The sequence below is a fragment of the Mixophyes fleayi genome, chromosome 2 (genome assembly GCF_038048845.1).
Source record: "Mixophyes fleayi isolate aMixFle1 chromosome 2, aMixFle1.hap1, whole genome shotgun sequence".
Classification (NCBI taxonomy): Eukaryota; Metazoa; Chordata; class Amphibia; order Anura; family Limnodynastidae; genus Mixophyes; species Mixophyes fleayi.
This window is the reverse complement of record NC_134403.1, coordinates 311,621,838-311,644,649: the sequence shown is the minus strand read 5'-3', so window position 1 is coordinate 311,644,649 and position 22,812 is coordinate 311,621,838. Positions and strand designations below refer to the sequence as shown.

Below are 22,812 nucleotides of genomic sequence, written 5' to 3'. Positions count from 1 at the left end.
GGAAGTGCTTCAGGCATCGGGATCATTAATCCCTTTGTGCAAACGTTTGTATTGCTTGTAGCAATGAAAAATGCAGCACATATAAAAGTGAAAGCATATAAACAGTGCACCATTAAAGTCAGTCCGTTCTTACTTTATGGCAGGGCCGGACTGGGACAAACAATCGTCACCAGCATTGGAAGCACACAGTATCCATCTATTAAAAATATTCTGGTCAGAATGAAATAATATGTTTCCTCCTGAACCAAATAAGACACAGTAATAATTCCTGTCAGGTAAATGCCATAATAATTCTTCAAAACATTATGATAGTTTACGATATTAAGCCACACCATTAAACAAAAAATATATTTTTGTTATATAACATACTTAAGTTAACATTAAAAAAAACATTACATAGAACTTGAATAAGTCACAATATTAACTCAATCTTAAGGTTTACAAATTTAAACCATGTGCCACTTGCTACTGGGTTGGCGAGTGGTCAGCTGGTTCACTTTTAGAAATACAAATTGAATGAGGTAAAAACATGTACCTGCATCTATTTATACAAGGGCCGGATTTACCACTAGGCAACCTAGGCACTTGCCTAGGGCCCATCGGTTGCCAGGGGGCCCGGCTGGTGGTGGAGGCGCCGGCAAAGAAAAAAAAATATTGTGTCCAAGGGAAAAAAAAAAAATCACGATTGCAGCGGCCCCTGGCAGCCTCCTCTCCTCCTACCTTCTCAGCTGCGTTCCACTAAATCACGCCCAAAAGCATATTCACTGAAGACTCAGAGAAGCAGAGAGGAGCAGCACGTGCAATGGGGCAAGACAGAAAACAGTAGATGCGAAAACAGAAGAGAAGAGAAAAAGGGGAAACAAATTGTTCCCAAAAAATTATGAAGGGGCACAGAGGTGATGCGAAGGGGGACAGAGGTGATGCAAAGGGGGACAGAGGTGATGCAAAGGGGGACAGAGGTGATGCAAAGGGGGACAGAGGTGATGCAAAGGGGGACAGAGGTGATGCAAAGGGGGACAGAGGTGATGCAAAGGGGGACAGAGGTGATGCAAAGGGGGACAGAGGTGATGCAAAGGGGGACAGAGGTGATGCAAAGGGGGACAGAGGTGATGCAAAGGGGGACAGAGGTGATGCAAAGGGGGACAGAGGTGATGCAAAGGGGGACAGAGGTGATGCAAAGGGGGACAGAGGTGATGCGAAGGGGGGGGCACATGTGATGATGGATAGACAAAAGTGACAACTGCTAGGTTGTTCCTAGGTACGTTGGTTGTTGCTGCTAGGTATGCCCCCAATGATATGGCCACACCTCCTTTGACGGCGCGCCGCTGCTGCATGGCAGCACATAGCTTTCCTTCTACTCAGCTATAGGGGTATATGGTATGCTAAAAAAACATAATGCTATGGATTGTTTCAGAGAGGGGGCCCCAAACCAGTCTCTTGCCTAGGGCACCATGAGGTCTAAATCCGGCTCTGATTTATACCCCAGAAAGAACTACCCAGCAATCAGCTGAAGTTTACCAGTGCAATCACACACTGAATAATCCACAGGAGGGATAAGATGCTTTAGAAAAAAAGAAAAACTAACCCCGCCCTCCCTGCAATAATTTTTTGGTACTGTCAAAGGTCATTTGAATCTGGTTTATGCAGGTAAAAAAGGGGACTAAGTTCTGGGGAAACAATCTTGTACACTGACAAAAACTAGACTGAGCACAGGGACTAACTGTAAAGATTACAGAAAAATCAACTAGGATACAACATATTCAAAAATGAAATTTACATACGAGAACAATTATTGACCGATAGCAGCCAATGAAATACCTGCACTGGCAGATATAATGTCACAGAGGTGCATATAGTTGAGTATTTCATTTTCCTACACACTGAAACTGTTACACTAAATATTGAGGAATCTTGCCGATTATTTATTAAATATAACCTATAACTTAACTTCTTGGCCTACAATTTAAGTATGCTTTTTTTTAATCAATGATTACTACCAGTTGTTAAAATGAGACTATGAGACTTGTAAAAGCAGGGTGAATGTACTGAGTTTCTCCAATAAATTACCTATAAAATATGAATTTTGGACATTTTTGTAAACTGTTTTCCAATGTGTCAACCCCCATAAAATCATTGCTTATGTATACGTCTCCACAATACCAGCTCCTTTATGGTAGGTAGGTAAAAATGTAGCTTTTTTTAACCCAAGACCACTTAAATTTCACTTGTCAAGGTAGTATTATGATTGTGGGATACTTGTTAAACAGTATTTTATCTTAAATGTAAACCTAACTTCTAATTTTGAGCATTAAAACACAGTTAAAAGCAAGGGGGTAAATTTATCAAGCTACGGGTTTGAAAAATTGGAGGTTTTGCCTATAGCAACCAATCAGATTCTAGTTATTTATTTAGTGTATTCTACAAAATGACAGGTAGAATCTGATTGGCTGCTATAGGCAACATCTCCACTTTCAAACCCGCAGCTTGATAAATCTACCCCCAGGAGGTAGAACGGAAGCGATAGGGGGCATCTGATTATTTTACCTTGCAGCTGATTGCATGAAACTGTGAGTCTAACACTAGAAAGTTGTAACACTAGCCCCCAATAGAAGAGGCTACACATGTTGCACATGCCCTGAGTAGTAAGAAGCAATTGCAGTATTCATATCCTTGCAGTGCCTCTTTCAACTGTAGCAAAACAATGCAACCTATAGCATGTTTCTTCTATCCCTGGAAATATCAGTATTTTTCAGTTATGATCACAATGTAAACTTATAGGAATCCGTGAGTAAACCCAATATAATGAGGATTGTAGTGCTTGAAGACCCATCGAGAATTACTCATAATCCACATGCTTGCGCTGGCTCAGCAGGAAGTTGTATGTAGAAAATACTTTAATGTCATTTGTGTAGTTTCTACGTTAAGTAACAAAGTCTTTACAACATAAATTTTTAGTACAGAAATAGATATATAAATGTAAAACAAAACAAACCCTTCACTTGTAAGAATAACCTATTTAACAAGCAGTTATCAGCAATGCATGTTATTACGCATCATCTATTAACTTATTAGTTTCAAATCGCATTACAAATTACCTGTATTTTCTTGGTCAAGGTAAAACAATCATGCCAGTAGTATAAGACATTAGTGAGCAGCCATTGCTTCAGAAGACTAACATTTTTAAACACAACACTTCAGTATGATTTATAATCACCCTCCCACTGTTATGTGATAAATTGTTCACTGCTCCATTCTTTCCACTTCATTTAATGTACATACAAGTCTATTTCATTGTGAAATGCATTATTACATATGCAATGTATTTTAAAATGAATATCAAAGAGGGAAAATCAGAACATCAAAGTAGGAAGGCTAATGGAGAATACATTGCAGGGTGCTGACAGGGAGCAGTAAGTAAAGAAACGGAAATTATCTTCATTGAAAATCAGATCTACATTTCTAAAATATATCTGGAGATTCAAAGTTCAAGGGAAAATGAAACATTTAAAGCCTCTGAAATTCCAAATAGCTAAAGAGTCACACTGGAGCTCCCTTTAGGAGTACTGAGATCTCTTTATGGTCCAAAAAATAAAATGTAAAAAAAGATTAACAAAGTATTTATACTAATAAAAAAATCAGAAGAAAAATATCACTATTCGTGCCCTCCATTTATAAATGATGAGCATGGTGAATTTCCAAATGTTCCTGAAATGTTGTTTCTTTGTATATTATACACACTACCACTCACTTCATTGAATGTGGACTTTAGTTGTGTACGCACACTCAATTTAAGAGAGGACAGTTTAAATAAAGTGGCTGTGGATGGCTTTTTGTTTAGAAAGGGGGTGGCAGATGAGCAGTTGCAAGTACCTGTTATTTACTTCTTGTGCTGCTCTTTCAAATGTCTAGAAGTAAGGAAATGCAATAATTACTACTTTTTGATAATGTTTCCTGTGGCAGCTACCACATCATTTCTGGAATCTAGACAAGAAGGACGTTTCTCATTTATACTATTTTTTTTATTTTTAATTGAATTTCAATATACAGATGTAATAGTAGTGGAAGTAGTGGCAATGGTAGTAGTGGTAGTAGTAGTAATAGTAGTAATAGTAGTAGTGGTAGTAGTAGTAGAGGGCAGGAGGCGGGAAGCAGGCTACCATGGTAGGCACTCAAGGAAACACAATTAACAGGCATTAGTTGTCATTTCACCCCTCCATAGCAGCCGCTACTATAGGGTCCATAGTTGAGCAGTTAAATTCAATGCAGCTTGCAATGCTTTATTGCCAAAATCGGCCTTAGCTGAAGCAAATGTGTCAGGCCTAAAATGTTTAGCAAAGTTATGCAAGGAACTTAATCCTTCTACTCTACATAGCTCCTCTGATCCTAAGCCGCTTTGCTTGGCTGCCCTTGCGAGTACCATCTGAAATTTTTTTATTTTTAGTCTGTCTGAGACTAATAGTTTCTTGGATTGGGAGAAATAAAGCAAGTACCAGTTCCTGATTAATACGTTGTCTAGAAACCACTTTCGATCAGAACAGAGGATTAGTTCTTTAAACACCTTTATCCTTGAATGTGTTTTAATAAGCCTCTTGAAACCACAGAGCATGAAGATTCCAGATTGTCCTAGCTGAAGTAACTGCCACCGGAAAGAGCACTTTGAGAGTTGCCCTTTTAAGGGAAATATCAACTAGGGATTCAAACTAATTCTCTGTCAAAGCATGAAGGAGAAGATTCAGGACCCAGGGTGTAATTAGACCCCAGGTGAAACTCCTGATATGCTTAACTGCCTGGAGAAATCTCACTATTAATTTGTCCCATGACAGAGTTGCCTCTAGGTGGGAGTTAGTGCTGAAACATGGGGCCTGATTCAATAAGGAACTTAAATTAAGAAGTTTCTTATTTAAGTTTCCTGGACAAAACCATGTTACAATGCAAGGGGTGAAAATGAGTTTTCTGTTTTGCACGGAAGTTAAATACTGACTGTTTTTTCATGTAGCACACAAATAACTTTAAATCTCAGTGTACAAATAAGCTATCAAGTATTTGTGCGCTACATGAAAAGACAGACAGTATTTAACTTATGTGCAAAACAGAAAACTAATTTTCACCCCTTGCATTGTAACATGGTTTTGTCCAGGAGACAAATAAAAACTTCTTAATTTAAGTTCCTTAATGAATCAGGCCCATGAACTTTAAGAGTATTGAGGAGAGCAAGATCATTCTCTAAGACATCTTACATGAATTCTAGAATCAAGCTCTCTCTGCTTTTACCTTTTTCAGAGTAACGACATGCTAAAATGCTACAATTGCTGGTCTTACTGATAGCATTAATGACCCCCTTTGAGACACCCTTGTTTCATAAATTTATCCTTTCAATTTTCACACTTTCAAACACAGACTCTGGGGTAACTGGTCATATCTTGTTCTAAAAGATCAGGCTTAATGTTCAGCCAACAAGGATCTTCAATGGACATATTTAGTGCCTGAGATAACTAGGCTTTCATTGACTAGAAGGGTACCACTGCAATAATCCCCTCATTCTCCTGCTTGATTTTTCTTAACAGTTTTGGCACTAGAGGACACGGAAGAAGACTTTTCACAATCTGAACTCCCATTTGTCAGCTCATCCACTCCTCTACTGGATGTTTTGTATCCTCTTTGATCATTGAATACATTTTTGTGCCTCACTGATGATTTATGAAGTACTCAGTCTATAATCAGTCTTAGGAGCTGCTTTGTTATGAATGTGATCAGATGACTTTTCTCTCAATTGAAAATGCAGCCATGATTTTGAAGGTTTTTATTTCATGTTCTGTGTGCCGTGAACTGCCTTTTACTGGACTGTCACTTGGATGAACATTTTGTCTAGTACGGGTTCCTTGGCTTTGTGTGCCATAGCTCCCGTCTGGCCTGTACATTCCGGCTTCCTTTAAAATGGAGTCTAAATGGATGCTGAAAACTCCTCCTACTTTGTGTTAACAACTGTTATCCCCCGTCTGCTTGGAATCTTAACATCTAACTTCTGCCCAGAAAGGAAGGGTAGTTGGGAGATTCTTAGACTGTGAATATGCTGCTCAGGGTTTAAGCAATGAAACTCTCCTTAGGACTACTTTTTTTAAATGGCTGTTTCAGCCTCAGTCCGCCTACTTGATCTGTCACAGATAGAAGCCACAAGGGCAAGACACCCAGAGAATGGTGGCGCCTCTCGTGACATTAGGCTAACAAAATATTTTTAGTTTGGGTGTTCCCATTGATTTTGATTAGAGTGATGTGTGTGCCAAGACTGCTGTGTAGTCACAGATATGCCTTAGATTCCACATTGATGTTTCACACCCAGCATAACAAATTACAAATTGGCCACACAGACATTGTACGTACTGGTGTAAGACGTAAAGCTTGCTTTGCAAACAAAATAAATTAACTGGCAAATGTTTTGCTCATCACTAAACACTTCTCCACTTTGTACCTATTGCCTAAGTGATGTCACATTCCTAATGAATTGGCTGCATCACAATGGATAAGGTCATTCTGAACCTATGAGTCTGAATGGTCCACCCAGCACACTTAAAAGTGTTTGTCTGCCCACCCTGTTGGCGGATGCCTCAACAAACTAGAAGCGTGTCAGTGTGCAGAGACGTAGAGATATCGCTACAACAAAGGTTTAAATATCACATCACATTCCAACATCCTAAAACCATTTTACGCCTAAATACTGCTCACTCTAGCTTCATTTATCGCTTAAATTAACCGTAAAAGTGAGGGGACATCAGGACTGAAATTATAGCAGGTGGCAGTATTGTGTGTGTCAAGCTTTTTATTACATTGCTTGGAGTGCACGTGGAAATGCCAATCTCCGAAGTGAAACATGGTGGAGAAAAACTGGTGCCATTAAAAGTATAAAATAAGACTATAAAACCACCTGAGTTGGTGCAAAATGCAAGTCCTACTTTGGAGTGGTTATGGCAGTGTGTTCCAATGCACCTCAAGGGTACATCCCTAAAAATGTTCCCCCTCCATGCCTTTATTTAATTTCAATGATCTCCCTCTGCTAAAGGAAATCTAATTTCTGCACTGTTTCGCAAAACTACGTGGATCAGTGCACAGTGTCTGTACTCCCGCTTTAAAAATGTTTCCTCCTTCACAAATGCCACCATTTGCTCCACATGCCCATGCGATCATCTCTGTGTAATTGGAGGTGCATAGTGGGTCCAAACCAGGCTTTGCAATGTGCAATACATGATCTGCACTTAATGACCTCCTACGGGTTTACAACAGGTCCACTTTACTTTTTTCCTGCGAGCTGATGAATGCATGAGGTCAATGTCAAGCATTAACAGTATTGGAGATCGCAAATTAAAAACAAGACATACATGAAAGAGGAAAACACTCAAAGTTTACGCTCCCAGAAGATATGTTTAGGTATTTAATAAATATACAATATTGTTCCAAGCTTAATGAAGGTGAAAATTAACTCTTTTGGGAAAAGCTAAAATGACTTATTCATAATCAATCTGGGCCACATTTAGCACTCCTAAGAATCTTGGTCAGCAGCAATCACCAAAACAAATCAATAAAATAAACAAGCCATAAAGAGTGTAAGGATCGTAAATTGTGTAAGAAATCTTGTGTGCACTGATCCTCTATACTAATCACGGTTGACCTGTTAAAAAATTAGTAGACGTGGAATGACAGAATACAGCAAATATAACTTTTAAGCAATATTTTAAATACCATGACCCCATTAAAGATCAGCTACAGTTTAATATCATTTTGACAATTACTTACAAAAGGAAGCAAAAAAAAAAAAAAAAAAAGATTTGTGCCACTATTTTAATGAGCAGCGCTCCTTTCGCCAGCTTATTATAGTTTTCAATCATTGTGTGTAAAGAGAATATCTATAGGGACAATGCTTAAACATTACATTTGTAGTAACATTGAACATCTTCATTTATAATTTATAAGCACTAGCTATTGCTGAAATTATAAGTCAAAGGTATGTGTGCATTACTGCTTTGAGGCGGTCATCCCCTCATTGCTGTTGTTATAAATGCCCAACTACATTACGACTGTTCTATATAACCTGTGCAATTTTTAAAAAACAAGCCCCACTTCCAATTAAATCATGATCCCATCCCTCCTGCAAAGCTACCTCAGTGAATGAGATGGTTTACTTGCAACTTGCTTCATAATTGTTGCCCACTGACTACAATGGTATGAATCAAGCATTGTGTAGTGACAGTAGGAACAGATGAGGTACTATAAGAGGAAGAGCATGATGATTGCTTTATACACAGAGAAATCACTGTTTCCTTCTTCTTGCAGTTAGCATTAGGAACTCTGAGATTGTCTATAGGTAGGAAAGGAAACTAAGGTAGAGCACCATGAAGATGAAATACTAGGGGGTGTATTTACTAAACTGCGGGTTTGAAAAAGTGGAGATGTTGCCTATAGCAACCAGATTCTAGCTGTCATTTTGCAGAATGCACTAAATAAATGAAAGCTAGAATCTGATTGGTTGCTATAGGCAACATCTCCACTTTTTCAAACCTGCAGTTTAGTAAATATACCCCCAGGTAATCACCACATGTATTTAGGCAACATTTTGAGCAGAAAGACTATATAGATTGACACCATGTTGCAGTACTTCAGCTAGCAGAATACCAGTTAGCTGAAGGTATGCACAAATATAATATATGATCAAGAAGGGCACAGTGTTCGAGTGGGTATCACACATAGTAAATATTAATAATATGCTAAAAAAATGTTATTAATAAATAAATCAAAATAATAGTATACTTATGCCACAGCAAATAATAAAATGATTATTTAACCACCAACCTAGACTTCTTGACAAGTTTATCACCTTTCCAAAATCAGCCTGTAATGGGCAACTTTAGACTTTGAAAGGAAAATTGAATAGATGCTTAACAAATTCAACAGTTGAATTGAGATTCTGCACAGCAATATTTCCCAACAGTATTACAAACAGTTTAATAAAATTACTAATCCAACGTGCTGTATAGCCAAGGGTGAAACTGTAGCCATAGGAAACCTTGCAATTGCTATGGGGCCCAACCAAAGAGGCCCAAGATCCATCAAAAAAACATGGCTCCAGGAACATGTTCAGTCCTTGTTGTACTGTACAATTATGCTATTCAAGTAGCAATCTCATTTGGCCATTACCAAGCATAAACACAAATGTCATACGTGAACGTGTAAAAATATAACTAAGGAGTACACCTGGGTGAGTAACTTTACCAAAGAATCCTTTTGACAATGGTTTGTGACAATTCTTAGCTATTATGTTATAGCACATCCTTAATATTTAGTTTCCATACTTTTATTTTCATTCGTTATTCAAAATATTGTATCAGAGTTCAATTAACACATTGCACTTTACTCCCATATTGTGCCCACATTATTAGGTCTTCTTAATTTCCTTAACGGTTTCATATGATCTTCTCCCTAAATTTGTGTGCTCTCACATACACAGTCCCTGAAACGAGCAAAACAAGGACAAATATAATGAGTTCAGTTCATACTTTGTGACATTGTAATCACAGATGACAAACTGGTCATCTCTGCAAATGGCATGCACAATTTTAGATGGAGCACTTAATATGAACAGTTGCAACCCACAATGAGGGTATTTATCATAGGGCGGTAAGCCTGGACTTTAACTTTCGATATGCATGCGCACATTCCCTCAGCCTGGCTTAAGTTAACCCTTAGCTCTCCGAGCAAGTAAAACCAAGGCTGCTGAGGATTGGTCGGCTGCCATAGCGAGATTTTAATGATACAATGATGAGTTACGCCCACATATTCTTTCATAGGCCCCTGAGACACAAAATCTGCATATGGATGGTCAAAACTTTTTAGGTTGTTAAAGATGATGTTTCTACATCGTTTACATACTGAACCGAAAATCTACCTCCTGCAGTAATGCACCAATAGGGCCAAAACAGGTAAGTGGTATTCAGTCTCGGCACGTGCCGTGCCATGCTATGCTCAGCAGGTAATACAATTAACTCAATGGATTGTGTTGTCAATTACATTTTCCACGAAGGACTTTAAACTAAAATTCAATATTCAACATTATAATTCTCACAAGTAGATTTGATTTTGCCATTGGAAGATAAATGATGACATTATATGTTGAAATAACTGGTGTTACTGCAGTTACGGTAAAAAAAGACATGTATTGTGTAAGTATTGCACATCATCCTCAAAAGCAATTGGATATAGGAACAGTTGTTAAGGCTGTTCTCCCTCTCCATAATAATGTTTTCCCCTGCTTTTCCTTGTCAGCTGAACCTCTTGTAAGTATGCAGAGGGGATCACAGATTTCAAGGTAAGGAGTTCTAAATGAATATCAATATATACTAATCTATCAGAAAACATGGAACCGCTGAAGAAGGACGGGGACATTAAAAAGGTCAATGTAATTTTTCAGTAGTATGGCATTAAAGTGATCAATGAGTGCTTGTTTGGACCATTGCTCATCGGATTTTTTTCCTATGATGAATGCGTGGGTGAATTTCTGATATGAAAGATGCTGGTTCCTTGAACAAATTTCCTATACAATCTGACTTCTCTCTCTTTGGGTATTTGTGTAAACACGGCGTGTAAACAGTGACTTGTCAATGTACATGAATGCCCTGTAAATGCAATTTCTGTGGTCTGTATGGCACAAATATGAATGACGTCATGAGGAATCCAAGACTACACTTGTGTTACAATAGAGAGGTGGTTAAGGCTACCTTCTTGTGCATGTCACTCAGTCACTTATAATTCTTTTAATATTTTAATTAGACATTACTTTTAACATTCTTTAGAACACACTACAAGTACCTCACCCCAAGTGTATTAATATGCACAGCAAGCTTCATACTCCATATTCTACATAGATCATCAATAACATCCCGCTAACTTCACACTCTCTTATTAAAGTCATACTAGTACCAAAGAGTTTGAAAGGGGACGTTCAAGGCCCTTGTACAACCCGGAACCCTGTGTTACTGCTCCAAATCAGCATGCATTCATTCAGGTGCGGGCTGGCAGATTTCAGCCCAGGGGCGCACAGGCGGACACATCACGTGGGGCGCACAGGCGGACACATCACGTGGGGCGCACAGGCGGCCGCATCACGTGGGGCGCACAGGCGGCCGCATCACGTGACACGCGATGCGGCCGCCTGTGCGCTGACGCGACGCGCCGTGTCATGAGATGCGGCCGCATCCCGTGTCATGAGATGCGGCCGCCGGTAAAAACAGGAGATAATTTATCCGGGGGGCGACCGGCTGGCCTACCGCCCGGCCCTATCAGGGGTAAGACTGAGCGGCCCGGGCCAGCCCGCCCCTGCATTCATTTGATTTGTTCCTTAGTGAGGGCCTGTCTTTAGTTAAATAACTTGTAGCCATCCCCCGTTTGGTTGCCCCCTCCTGATTTTTCCCAGAAGACACCATGGATAGCATGCTAAATATCCCATGCCAGCATGCTAATCTTTGCTTTAAACCTGTGAGAAGCACTAGTGTGGAGGAGTGGTTTGGCAGGAGAGAAATCAAGCACTGCTCAATATACTATTAACATACTGAGCTTGCCTTCTATCTGTCCATCTCATGAGCAAAACAGAGTTTAAATAGCATGTACTTAACACAAAAGAATACGGAGTTTTGGAAATTGTTTTTCATCTGTCCATCCTAATTACTGCATGTATAAATCATACCTCTAGCTGCCAAAAAAGAAAGTATGAATACAAATTACATTAGCTTTACGCTAAAAATTTGTTAACTTGAAATTGCTTACTGATATACGTGTCCAGGAATAAGTTTTCATTTCATCATCATACCACTAAAAAAATAAGAGGACACTCATTATCATTCAATGTTATCAAAATATGCAGCAGAATATTTAGCCATTATGTTAAAGTAATGAGCAATGAGAGGGTGGATTATATAATGGCGGCAATATTAATGAGGTCCGCTCATACAGCAAGTGCCCTGACTATTGTCCAAGCATGTCACATATTCCTAGGAAACACAGAATGCAGTTTATAATTAAGTGGTCTACAGCAGTGCTGTGCAATTGCAGTCAGGACACCATCAAATGTAAGGTGATTGGATACTAAGAGTCTATGCAGCTCTCTGTGCCGTGATTGTGCAGAATGGTCTGTGGGAAAAAATAGGCAAATACATTCTCATTTCTAATTTATGCTATACTAACATACTGTAGCAAAATGAATCCAACATAGGCCAAGCAATGAAGAGCACAATTATTGTACAGCCTTACAGCATAAGCATACATGAAATATGTATGTCTACTATAGGTTGATCTATTGGTAGAGGACAAAAAATGGAAACACCTGGGTAAATGAGGGGCACCAAGCATATTGAAAGTAATGGTTATCACACAGGTGTGGTCATGTTAGGCAAGTAAATAACATCCCAGCATGGTCAAGTATATAAATGTTGGAGTGCCCTGGTTGTTTATATTTATGGCTAGCAGAGACCTCACTGACTTTGAAAGAGGGATAATTATTGGATTGCATTCGGCAGGAGCTTCAGTATCCACGACAGCTCATCTTGCTAATGTTTCACAAGCGACAGTGTCAAAGGAGTTGTTGGCACTGAACCCTAAAGGGCAATACACCATCAGCAAAGGGTAACACTGAGCAGAAGCACGTATGGATCATTATATATGTACAATCATTTGAAATGCCAGGCAAAACAGGCGAGCAACTGCAGATCAATTACAGTAAATTTGAACCTGCGGTGCAAGTAGCCAGTTTCATCAGAAATGGTCCAGGGAGAGCTTTACAAAGCAGAATATAGTCAGGTTGCAGTGCATAAACTGTTCATCACATTAGGCAATGCAAGCTTGCAGCTCAGTGGTGTAAAGAGCAGAGACAGTGGGCTTACTGACCAGGGACCCGGTCAAATGAATTACCAATCACCAGGTTCTTAACAAATGCATGACTGTGTGTGGGCTATGCCAACCTAATTAATTCTAGAGCCGGAGAGCTTGTTTCCAGCAGTGATGGGTCCTGGTGATAGCACAAATGTTGTGGGGCATATTTTCCTGGCATGGCTTTGAAGCACTTATTCCCACTAAATGGTACAGAGTGATCATATTCCTCTTGTGCTGCAGCATTTTATCCTGATTGAAGGGGTGTCTTCCAGGATGACAAAACCCACATCCCCAGAGCATGTGTGGTTACCCAACAGTTTAATGAGCATGACACTGATGTTATCCATATGTCATCCCATTGTGAGTTACCAGATCTAATCCCAATCTAGCACTAAGATTTATTTCTACCACAAGCAGCTAGGCATCAGCTGAGTTACTTTTGTGTGGAAAAATAGGGCTATATACCTCATGCACAATTCCAGAAACTGTAAATCTACTTAAACAAGATCTAATAGGGCGCTTCACTCAGGTGTGCAGCTGTGTAAATACCACGGAGTTTCCACAACAACTCCACAATAAAATACACTGTAATACACAAAATGGTACGTACACTGGCGCTCCCATTCTTGAAACACAGAGAACTTCTAAATCAGAGAGATACACTCCCTCAATCCTCTCATCATGTGAGGTACATAATAAAAAAGAAATAAAACCAACATAGCATAATAACGTAAAACATTAAGTATAGTCCACCACCATTATGGGCATGTATGGAGTGTTCAAAACTTGGTGATGATAATGAGTTTCAATACAGCACCCGTGATCCTTCCTCCAATTTCCTCCCCCTCAGGGTATGAGCTTACCTTGATGAGGCATGCCTTGATAAAGACCCAGGATATCGGGTTGAAACGCGTTGGCTGAGGACCCGATGATCAAATGCCCAGGTGACATTATCGTGTACTTTGGACCTGAACTGTAGCAGTATTTTATTGTATACAGGCACTTTTATCTTGGACATTTGGTACGGGGCCATTTTTATTGATTCTGATCATATTCATTGATTTTACTAGCTACACTGTTTTATCAGGAATAAATGTATTTGTGAGATAATGCACCAGTGCGGTTGCTTTGTTTCCTTCTTTTGTATATTTCTATATGTTTGGAGTGGAGTGTGACAACACACGTGCTGAGACGTCTGTAAGGAAACGGAGAATTATTCTACAGGCCTATATTTGACTTCCTGAATGTAAGTTCATACCCTGAGGGGGAGGAAATTGGAGGAAGGATCACGGGTGCTGTATTGAAACTCATTATCATCACCAAGTTTTGAACACTCCATACATGCCCATAGTGGTGGTGGACTATACTTGATGTTTTACGTTATTATGCTATGTTGGTTTTCTTTCTTTTTTATTATGTACTTCACATGATGAGAGGATTGAGGGAGTGTATCTCTCTGATTTAGAAGTTCTCTGTGTTTCAAGAACGGGAGCGCCAGTGTTCGTACCATTTTGTGTATTACAATTCCAGACACTGGCAGACTCAATGCCACTTTGTATACAGGCCAGATGAGCCACACTTTGTGACCCATTACTCAATTAAGTGTTTTTTTATTGGTGTTTCCGGAATTTGTCTACTACCTATATGCGATACCTGGATTTCTGCAGAGACTAAAGCTGCAGGCTGCCATTTTACAAGATGCTTTATAAAGGGGTCTCACGGAAGCAATCAGAAGTGTTATTTCACTTTATTATAAATATGTAAATAGGAAAGCAATGATTTTTCACTGCTCCTATGTACAAACCTGTAGGAAACAAGAACGTAAAATGGATTAAAACATAAATAAGCAATGCTGTGGTTCTTTAGCTGTTTGATTCAAATTTCAGTATTCACCGCAACAGTCAAAAAGAAAATGTTGCCTATCCATGATTTAATGTAAAATGGATGTATACAGCCAGGGGAATATGCAGTCATCTTTCATATCACACAACAGCATGCTATGGCCAAATAATTGTAATCCCCACTAATATTTAGGGTACAATTCCCCTTTAAAGCATTCTAGCAGATATTATCCATGGCTCAATGATGGCGAATGACTTATGATTAAGCTTAATTACCTGCAGAGCAAGGGGCTTCCATCTCATATTTTTCAGTAAAGCTGGTGCTGAGGTAAGCATGCTCTGAGGTCGCTTTTTCAAAGTTAAGATAACACCACTCGGGTCCTCTCGTAGTGCATTCACCAAATTTTTCAACTGCCACCCCACCTGGTAACCAGCAAAATTATTAAAATATAATTGAGGCACAGTATTCAAAATATAATGATCCCCAATTACATAAAAGGGGAAATCAGTAGACAACATGGCTGAATTTGGCAACCCAAACTAGCAGCAGAAAACACATAAATAAGATCATTCTATGTTGACTTCTAAAAGTAACCAAAGCCTTAAAACATAACTATATTTTGTCAACCACCATTAAGATATTAGACGCTTGAAGGGATCATTGCAGATGTCTGGAGTTCTCCCTAGTAAAGATACTTTCTCTTTAACATTGCGAGCGGCAGGTATGAATTTACGACTACTTTTGGCTAGGGGTAGTAATAAAAAGAGACCTCCAGTTTTGTGATTAGATTTTCTATCACAGGATTTAGATTTACTATACTATTCCTATGTGTGCCAGGTATTGATTTATTTTTGTATATAGGACACTTTAGAATGTAATGTGGTAGCTTTTCCTTGACATGTCTCTGTACATAAACTCTCCATTCATGCCTCAAAATCCTTAAAATGTAATTATATTTATACCACTGTATACTGAATTTGTATCGTTGTCCAGTCATAGACCGATCTGTTCTATCAGCCTCATTGGGTAGCCATAAACATGGCGGTCTCAGCTACATAAGTCTTTCTGGCCAGACACAAATAAGGTTGTCTCAAATTTATCCACAGAAAAGAACAAAAACAAATCAATTAAGCAGATTTACTTTTCAGTCAAGAGTAAAGAATACAAAACGATCAAGTAACATACACACATTTTTATAAATTATATAAAATTAGAAAACAAACTATCAAATCTGATACTCCCCCCTGTTGTCTCCTTTAAGGACAACTTATGTAATTAAACCATTATTACTATTTTTAAATCACCAAAATACTTCAAAAAAGTTATACCCTTTTTTCAAATGTTTTCTTTCGTTTAAACACTAAACTTTAATTTACTCAATCTTGGAACTTTTAACTGAGAGTTTAATATAAGAAAAAAAAGCGAAGGTATCAAACTGTATCCCAAACCTTGAGTAGAATGAGAGAAAATGGTTTAAAACTTATAATAAAAAGAAATTTAAAATACTATACAATGTAGCTAAGACAAAATAAATCAATAAGGTGGTTTATGGCAGCGCTTCAGAAACGCCAATTACTGGCATGCTCCCCATATTGCAACCATACCACCAATGTGACACAGACAGACATAATCAGAGGGGGTGTGGTCATACCCGATTGACATAAGTAGAAAATTAGGAGGTATGGTATACATATAGAACCCCTTAGAAACATGGTAGACTAACATTTTATATTGAGATTCTATCTTAAGATTAAAAAGATTGAATAATTTAATAAACTAGAGAACAAAAAATAACTTCAGCATTAGCAAGATCCATTGTACCACTTATTCAGACAATAAAATGGTACGTTTAAAGCAATTCTATTAACCATAGAAAAATTAACAATCATCTAAATTATATTTCATATTTTTATACTCTATCAATGTTGCAGCACTTTATATTTGTCTCCCGCTGTGCAGTTTAAAAGTGACAAAAATTGGAAGATCTGCTGTACATTAGAGCCAAGATTCACAGTCTGGGATCGTTTCACACAGTGAATTCTGTCCATCACCAATTTTAAAGTTTCAAACACCAGCAAGCCTGTTAGCCGAGTCTTTTATGACATCTGGGTTTTTCTCTCTGACTCAGAAGACAGGAGGGCCTAGGGCTACCAAGAACCAGATCGGACACATCATGTATACATTACACTATATAGATTAGTAAATGCTACAATACATATGTGGACTGTACTTTGTACACATCAGATTTCTAATGGCAGCACTGTCCAGAAGAGTGAAGATAAAATGGTTAGGCTTTTTGAGTAATCAAGATTCAAATTTCAGAAAATATCGGAATTATACTATTGGGCTCATAAGGATTAATTTAAAGTAACGCATGAAAAGACCAAGAAAAATAAATCATGTAGGAGTAAACTCAACAGATGTTGGTGAATTTGGAACCCACAGCTAAAGAAAGATTCCCTGGCCTTGGTTCTGTTATATCAAGCTCTGAAACAGAGTACAGTAAGCCTGAATTATTTTCTCATGTTCATGTCTGTGCTACATAAGATGCTATAGACTGTAAGCTCTTGTCAGCAGGGCCCTCTTCCTCCTGTTGCTCCTCTTTTCTTCATTACATAGGACTTCTGCTCACCAGCTATATGCTGCACCTCCTCCTTGGCCCCTTGACCATTCCTGCATCGTCTTTGTACCTCTACCACGAGTTTCAGCTTGTACTGAATATATCCCTTGCATCCCATTGCAAGGATATTAGGCAATTAGTAACTGTGTTGACATTAGTATTATTAGTTTACCATTTACAGTTTTGTTTTTTTCCTGCTGTACGCCACTACATATTTCATTATAGTTCTAGTGGACAGCATGCATGTCATAGCATAGGGTTGAAGTGATCCTTAGTGGTCTATATCAAAAGGAGAAAAGCCAGCTTTTGCTTATTTCACCATATTAAATAAAGGGCTAACACCACACTTGCCAACTCTCCTGGTATGTCAGAGAGACTCACAGATTCCACGTAGAACTCTCGGGAAAACAGGCAACTCTCCCGCATCATTCCCACTTCCTAGTGAAGTGGGCAGGATGGAAGCCTTCATGACACAATCTTGCTTCGTGGGGCCAAAAATTACGCAATTCACCCCATCCCCCCCCCCCCATTATCACACCCCAGCATCCCTCCGGGGTCTAGGCCAATTATGAAAAGATGGTAGGTATGCCTAACACCAGCAATAGCGCCATCATCGTTGGAGGTAATACCTGCTGACGATAATATTCACTGGGTTTCGATGGCGACAGCTTTCAAGGATGAGGTGGTACATGTACTATAGCAATCCCACTGTTCTCGCCATCTCAGAACAGCCACACATACATATATCCCGAAGGGATGGGCCTAACAGAGTGGCAAGTTAAGCCAGTCCAGTATTGCTGTGGCGGCTGGGCCCACCACTTGACTTTATAGCAATGACCCATCAATTAAAATAACAAAAACAAAAAAGACCACAACTTGGAAACTGAACTCAAAATTTTGTTCATCGCATCAGTATGTAATAAATATATTTATATAGAAATCTTCACCCAGTGATATTGATCAATAAAAAATAAATATAATAAAATATCACATATTCAGTTATTATATAGAAATCAGTGATTTATACACATTAGGTTGCTTAGTGCCTGGTAAATACTTCCAGACATACATACCTACATGGTATGAAAAGGTTTATGAATAACTAAACATATCTACAGCTGATATTGTAAATACTTCGGAGCCTGCTTTATTTGTGTTACTGCAGCTAGCTTCTCAAACATCATATTTTAGCATAAAACTAATAAATAAAATGGTAATCTCATATGTTCCCTCTTTTGTTTGTCTGCTACTACTCATTCAGCAAATATTGTAAAAACAACAAACATTAGGCTTGGCTGCCATGTGAGAGGTGCAGGGAATGCCAACAACTCAGCCAGTACCTGAATGAGTTTAATCTATGTATTGCTCGGCTATCACTTCGAGAAACGGCTCCTGTGGTGAATACAAATTTCCAGTTTCTGTCAGCTACTTATGCACTGCAGAATTAGTTTTGCTTAGAAATGAACAATTGTATATGCCAGTAAGAGAATTAGCATCTCCATCTGGATTCCTCACCAGCAGCTCAAATACACTGAATGTTTTCAATCAGTCAAGTAATTAATAATGATAATCTCCAGTGCATTTAGAGCAGATTGCTCTTGCTGGGAAAATTTTAAACAACAAAAAAGGTGAACTGTGCAACATGTGTAATCTGTAAACTATGACATTAATACTTAAACAGTAATAAAAGTTATAATAATTAAATTATCTGGTCACCTGACAAACACTTTTTTCATCCCTTAAAAGAAAAAGGAAAATATTTTGGTAATGTGAAGTTCTTGGCACAAATGCAGAACTGGGAATTAGTGTTTCAACTGTTGAGAGCTTGCAAGCCCTTCCTTCTGTGCTTCCTCAATCATTAGAGGAGCTGTGACCGTACGTGGTGACTTCACCATGGACATCAATGGACTTGTATCAGGTCTCCTCACTGCAGGTCAGCTACAGTAGATTAGATTCTGTAGCCAAGAAACCTGTTGTGGGCTGTTGAATAAGTTCTCCTGTTAAAGGAGCACTTGACACAAAACTTAAAATCTAGTGTTTGTTAGAGCTTACCAAGTTAGTCAAATTTAATTTGTTACCTGTGACCATTTGGAGGATCCCTAAAGCCTCCAACAGTCCTCATTATTCTCTCCTTTATACTACTACTGATTGTCTAGTTGAAAACAGATTGACACTTGCTCTATGTGTCCCATGTGTACTTTGCAGTGTATATGTGCAACACTTGTGCTATGGGAGGAGCATCAACTGGCAAATTTTAGCCCGGGGGGGGGGCAAGACTTGACTCAGCAGCCTATTGGGAACATTTTAAAGAGAAAAAAAAATGCAAGTGGCCCAGCCCAAGGGAGCCCACTATGGGACTGCCCCCCAGACCAGCCTGCCCCTGAGCATCAATAGCTGTGAGCAACTAAAAGCTTTTCAGCCAAAGCAGATAAAGCACAGGATTCGTGACGGTTAAGAAAACCACCAGAACTAAATCTACCCGCATATGGGCCAATAAATAGAAAGAAGAAATATAAAAGAAGAAAAGTCATCTGTGGAAGCCTTCAGGTGATGAGAAAAGCACATAAAGGGATTACAGCAGAAATGTCCACTAGCAAGTTGGCAGAACTTTGAGAGTCCAGGAAAGGGATTGCCAAGTTCCAATGCAACATCCAGAAGACCCACTCAATCACTCAGTCATTGGTGAAATACAGAACATAGTGAGCATTGTTTAATAGGGTCACCATACAAAGACTGAGAAAGCAATTTTCCTTTGATGGTATCCAGACTGCTCCATTAGGCAAAGACATATCTGTAGATCTCTGTGTGACTTATTTAAGAACACTGGGCAATGTGCACACATATGCTTTAACATATGAAGCAACCAATCAGATTGGTTGCTATGAACAATCCATGTGTGTACATAATACTATGTTATGAATATGCCTACGACATAGAACACTTCTTATATAAGCAACTGCCCTCCATATCCAAACATTTTTATTCTAGCTCTTATTGTCTTCGATAATACAAGAATCATTTTGAGTAGTAGGTGGTAACTGACCCAGAACATTTCATCATCAATCTTTGGCACTTCAACAAGGAGCAATACGACAAGTACCGATGACAATATAATAGCAGATACCTTTGGTTTCCACACAGTGTAAATATTTGAATAGTCAGTACCAATTTAGGGAAAGGGTAGAAAGACCTCCTAAATTATAGTTTAATAAATAAATGGTATCAGTGAGTTGAGTTTATTGTTGCGCTTATTGCTCTCCATGTGGCTGATGCAGCTATCCACACAGACACATGAGAACGTCACTTGTCTTTGAGATTTGCTGGGGTGAGTGATTTGGAATAGTGGGAATAGTTTTTTTTTATAATTAGGAAACAACGGACTGGACTGTTTGATGTTCAACGTTTACTTGAGAAGTTGCAGAATTGATATGTTAGCTAAGTTAATTTCAAACATTTATTATTACAATGATCATGCTTGTATAGATTCAACAGGTTTTGTTTTTATTAATTCATTTTTAAGTATATATTTTTTGACATGAACAACAGTGCATTTTTCTCAGTTTGCCAGCTACTTTTGGTGAACAAACGTTCAGTGTGGTGAAGAACGTAATAAACAATCATCGCTCAACTATGGAGCAAGAGCGATGGAACGGGCTGGCCATGCTCAATATAAACGGTGTTGTGACACGTAAGTTGGATTTTTTCAAACTGACTGCTGCAGTTACATAAAAAAGTTACAAAAGCACCTCTAACTTGATATCTCTATACATACTGTATACTGATCTACTGGATTATTAAAGCATTTTATTTGTACATTTTAAATGCATATTTAAGGTTTATGTTTATTTTGTTTTAAGAAAGAGGTGGTGAAGGGCTGCTTAATTTGGTTTTCCCTGGGCCTCTATGAACCTCTGAAAGAGCCAGGTAGTTGGCACACTAGCACCCTAGACACGTGATCACATGTTACAAGGAGGTATGCACAGATAATTTCTTGAGGAATTATTCTCGATTAGTAAATACTTAACCTTCCATCATTTCAAGGGTTATAAACCTTTCATAGACCTTGTAGTACAAAATACATTTTTGCAAACGTGCATAAAAATAAAATTACTGTTTATTTGTGGCCCTGTTTTGTGCAGTAATAAGAATCATTCAGCCCTGCACCTACAATACAGTAGTCAAAGAAAGTAAAGCAAACTGTTTTAATCATACTTGCCAACTCTCCCGGAATTCCGGGAGACTCCCGCATTTTGCGAGAGTCTCACGTACTCCCGGGAGAGTGAGGCAATCTCCTCGATCTGCCCACTTCCTAGTGAAGTGGTCAAAATTAGGTCCCAAACGCCGCGATTCCCAGTGAATCGCGGCATTTGGCCCCGCCCCCGCTGTCAAATGTCGCATTTGCGTCATTACGTCAGGGGGGCGGGTCCAAAATTACGCACATTTTGGAGCCCTGCCACCCATCACGCCCACCTCCCCCAGCAGGCTCCCGGAAACCAACTTTCTAAGGATGGTAAGTATGGTTTTAATGCTGTACAAACAATTTAAGAAAGGCTCAGGTTGTATGTAGAGAGGAGCAAAATTTCATATAAAGAGTGTTTTGCTGCAAAACAGGACATTTCAAAGAAGCGAAACATTCTAGTGACACAATTTCCATGTTACGGTTTTGCTTCTCCATCCCAACTGTAATGATAGCACACTGAGCAAAATTCGGAGGCTAAATACAAAATGAGCTTTGAAAATTTCACTCATCACTAATGTAATAATGTAAGCATTGTATATTTAGAGGTCATTAAGAAATTGCTGCAGAACAAAATTTTATAGAACTGCAGAGGTTTGTCCACTTTTGTCTATGAATAGAGCTGGGATGACAGTGGTCAACTCATTCTACAGTGTGGTATGATTGTGGTAAGAGTGGGAACACTTGAGGCCAAATTCCACTGGCAAAAAATGCAAAGGGGTCTATTTATCATGACTATATAATATTGTATTTATCAAGACTATATAATATTGATGATTTTCTTATTGCAGCAATAGAAAATCTTTGGCCACACAATGTATTAAGAAAGTCATTGGGGCAGCTGAGTATCGCTCATCTCCCCAGCAAAATGGTCTGGAAGTGTTAAGCAGAATCCTATTACATGGCAGGCCAGCACACAGTGCCTCATGTGCGTGAGTAAGCAGACATGCCAGCTTGCACATGTGCATTGGAAGCACGGACTTGGGCTTCCTGTTGAGTGTGAAGGTGTATATATATATATATATATATATATATATATATATATATATATATATATATATATATATATATATATATATATATATATATTTATTTATTTTTAAAAAAATTGATTCTGAATTGTAATAGAAAAAAATAAAGCTAGCGGTAGCTATAGGAGGACAGGGCACCACTTATACCATCATTGTCCATAATAAATAGAGAGGAA

General features: G+C 38.7%; 1 protein-coding gene across 5 annotated transcripts in view; it reads right to left on the bottom strand.

Moving 5' to 3' along the window:
• The window catches only part of CNKSR2 (connector enhancer of kinase suppressor of Ras 2), a 273,911-nt gene that overhangs the window by 130,448 nt on the left and 120,651 nt on the right, over positions 1 to 22,812 (bottom strand). For 4 of the 5 annotated variants that reach the window (XM_075196557.1, XM_075196558.1, XM_075196562.1 and 1 more), the window contains exons 10-11: positions 15,024 to 15,170; positions 11,806 to 11,850 (exon numbers count right to left, since the gene is read on the bottom strand). The exons of the other annotated variant lie outside the window; for it this stretch is intronic. In XM_075196557.1, coding sequence (XP_075052658.1) covers positions 11,806 to 11,850; positions 15,024 to 15,170 — 192 coding nt within the window. The remainder of the gene's footprint in view (positions 1 to 11,805; positions 11,851 to 15,023; positions 15,171 to 22,812) is intronic. 5 annotated transcript variants of the gene reach the window in all.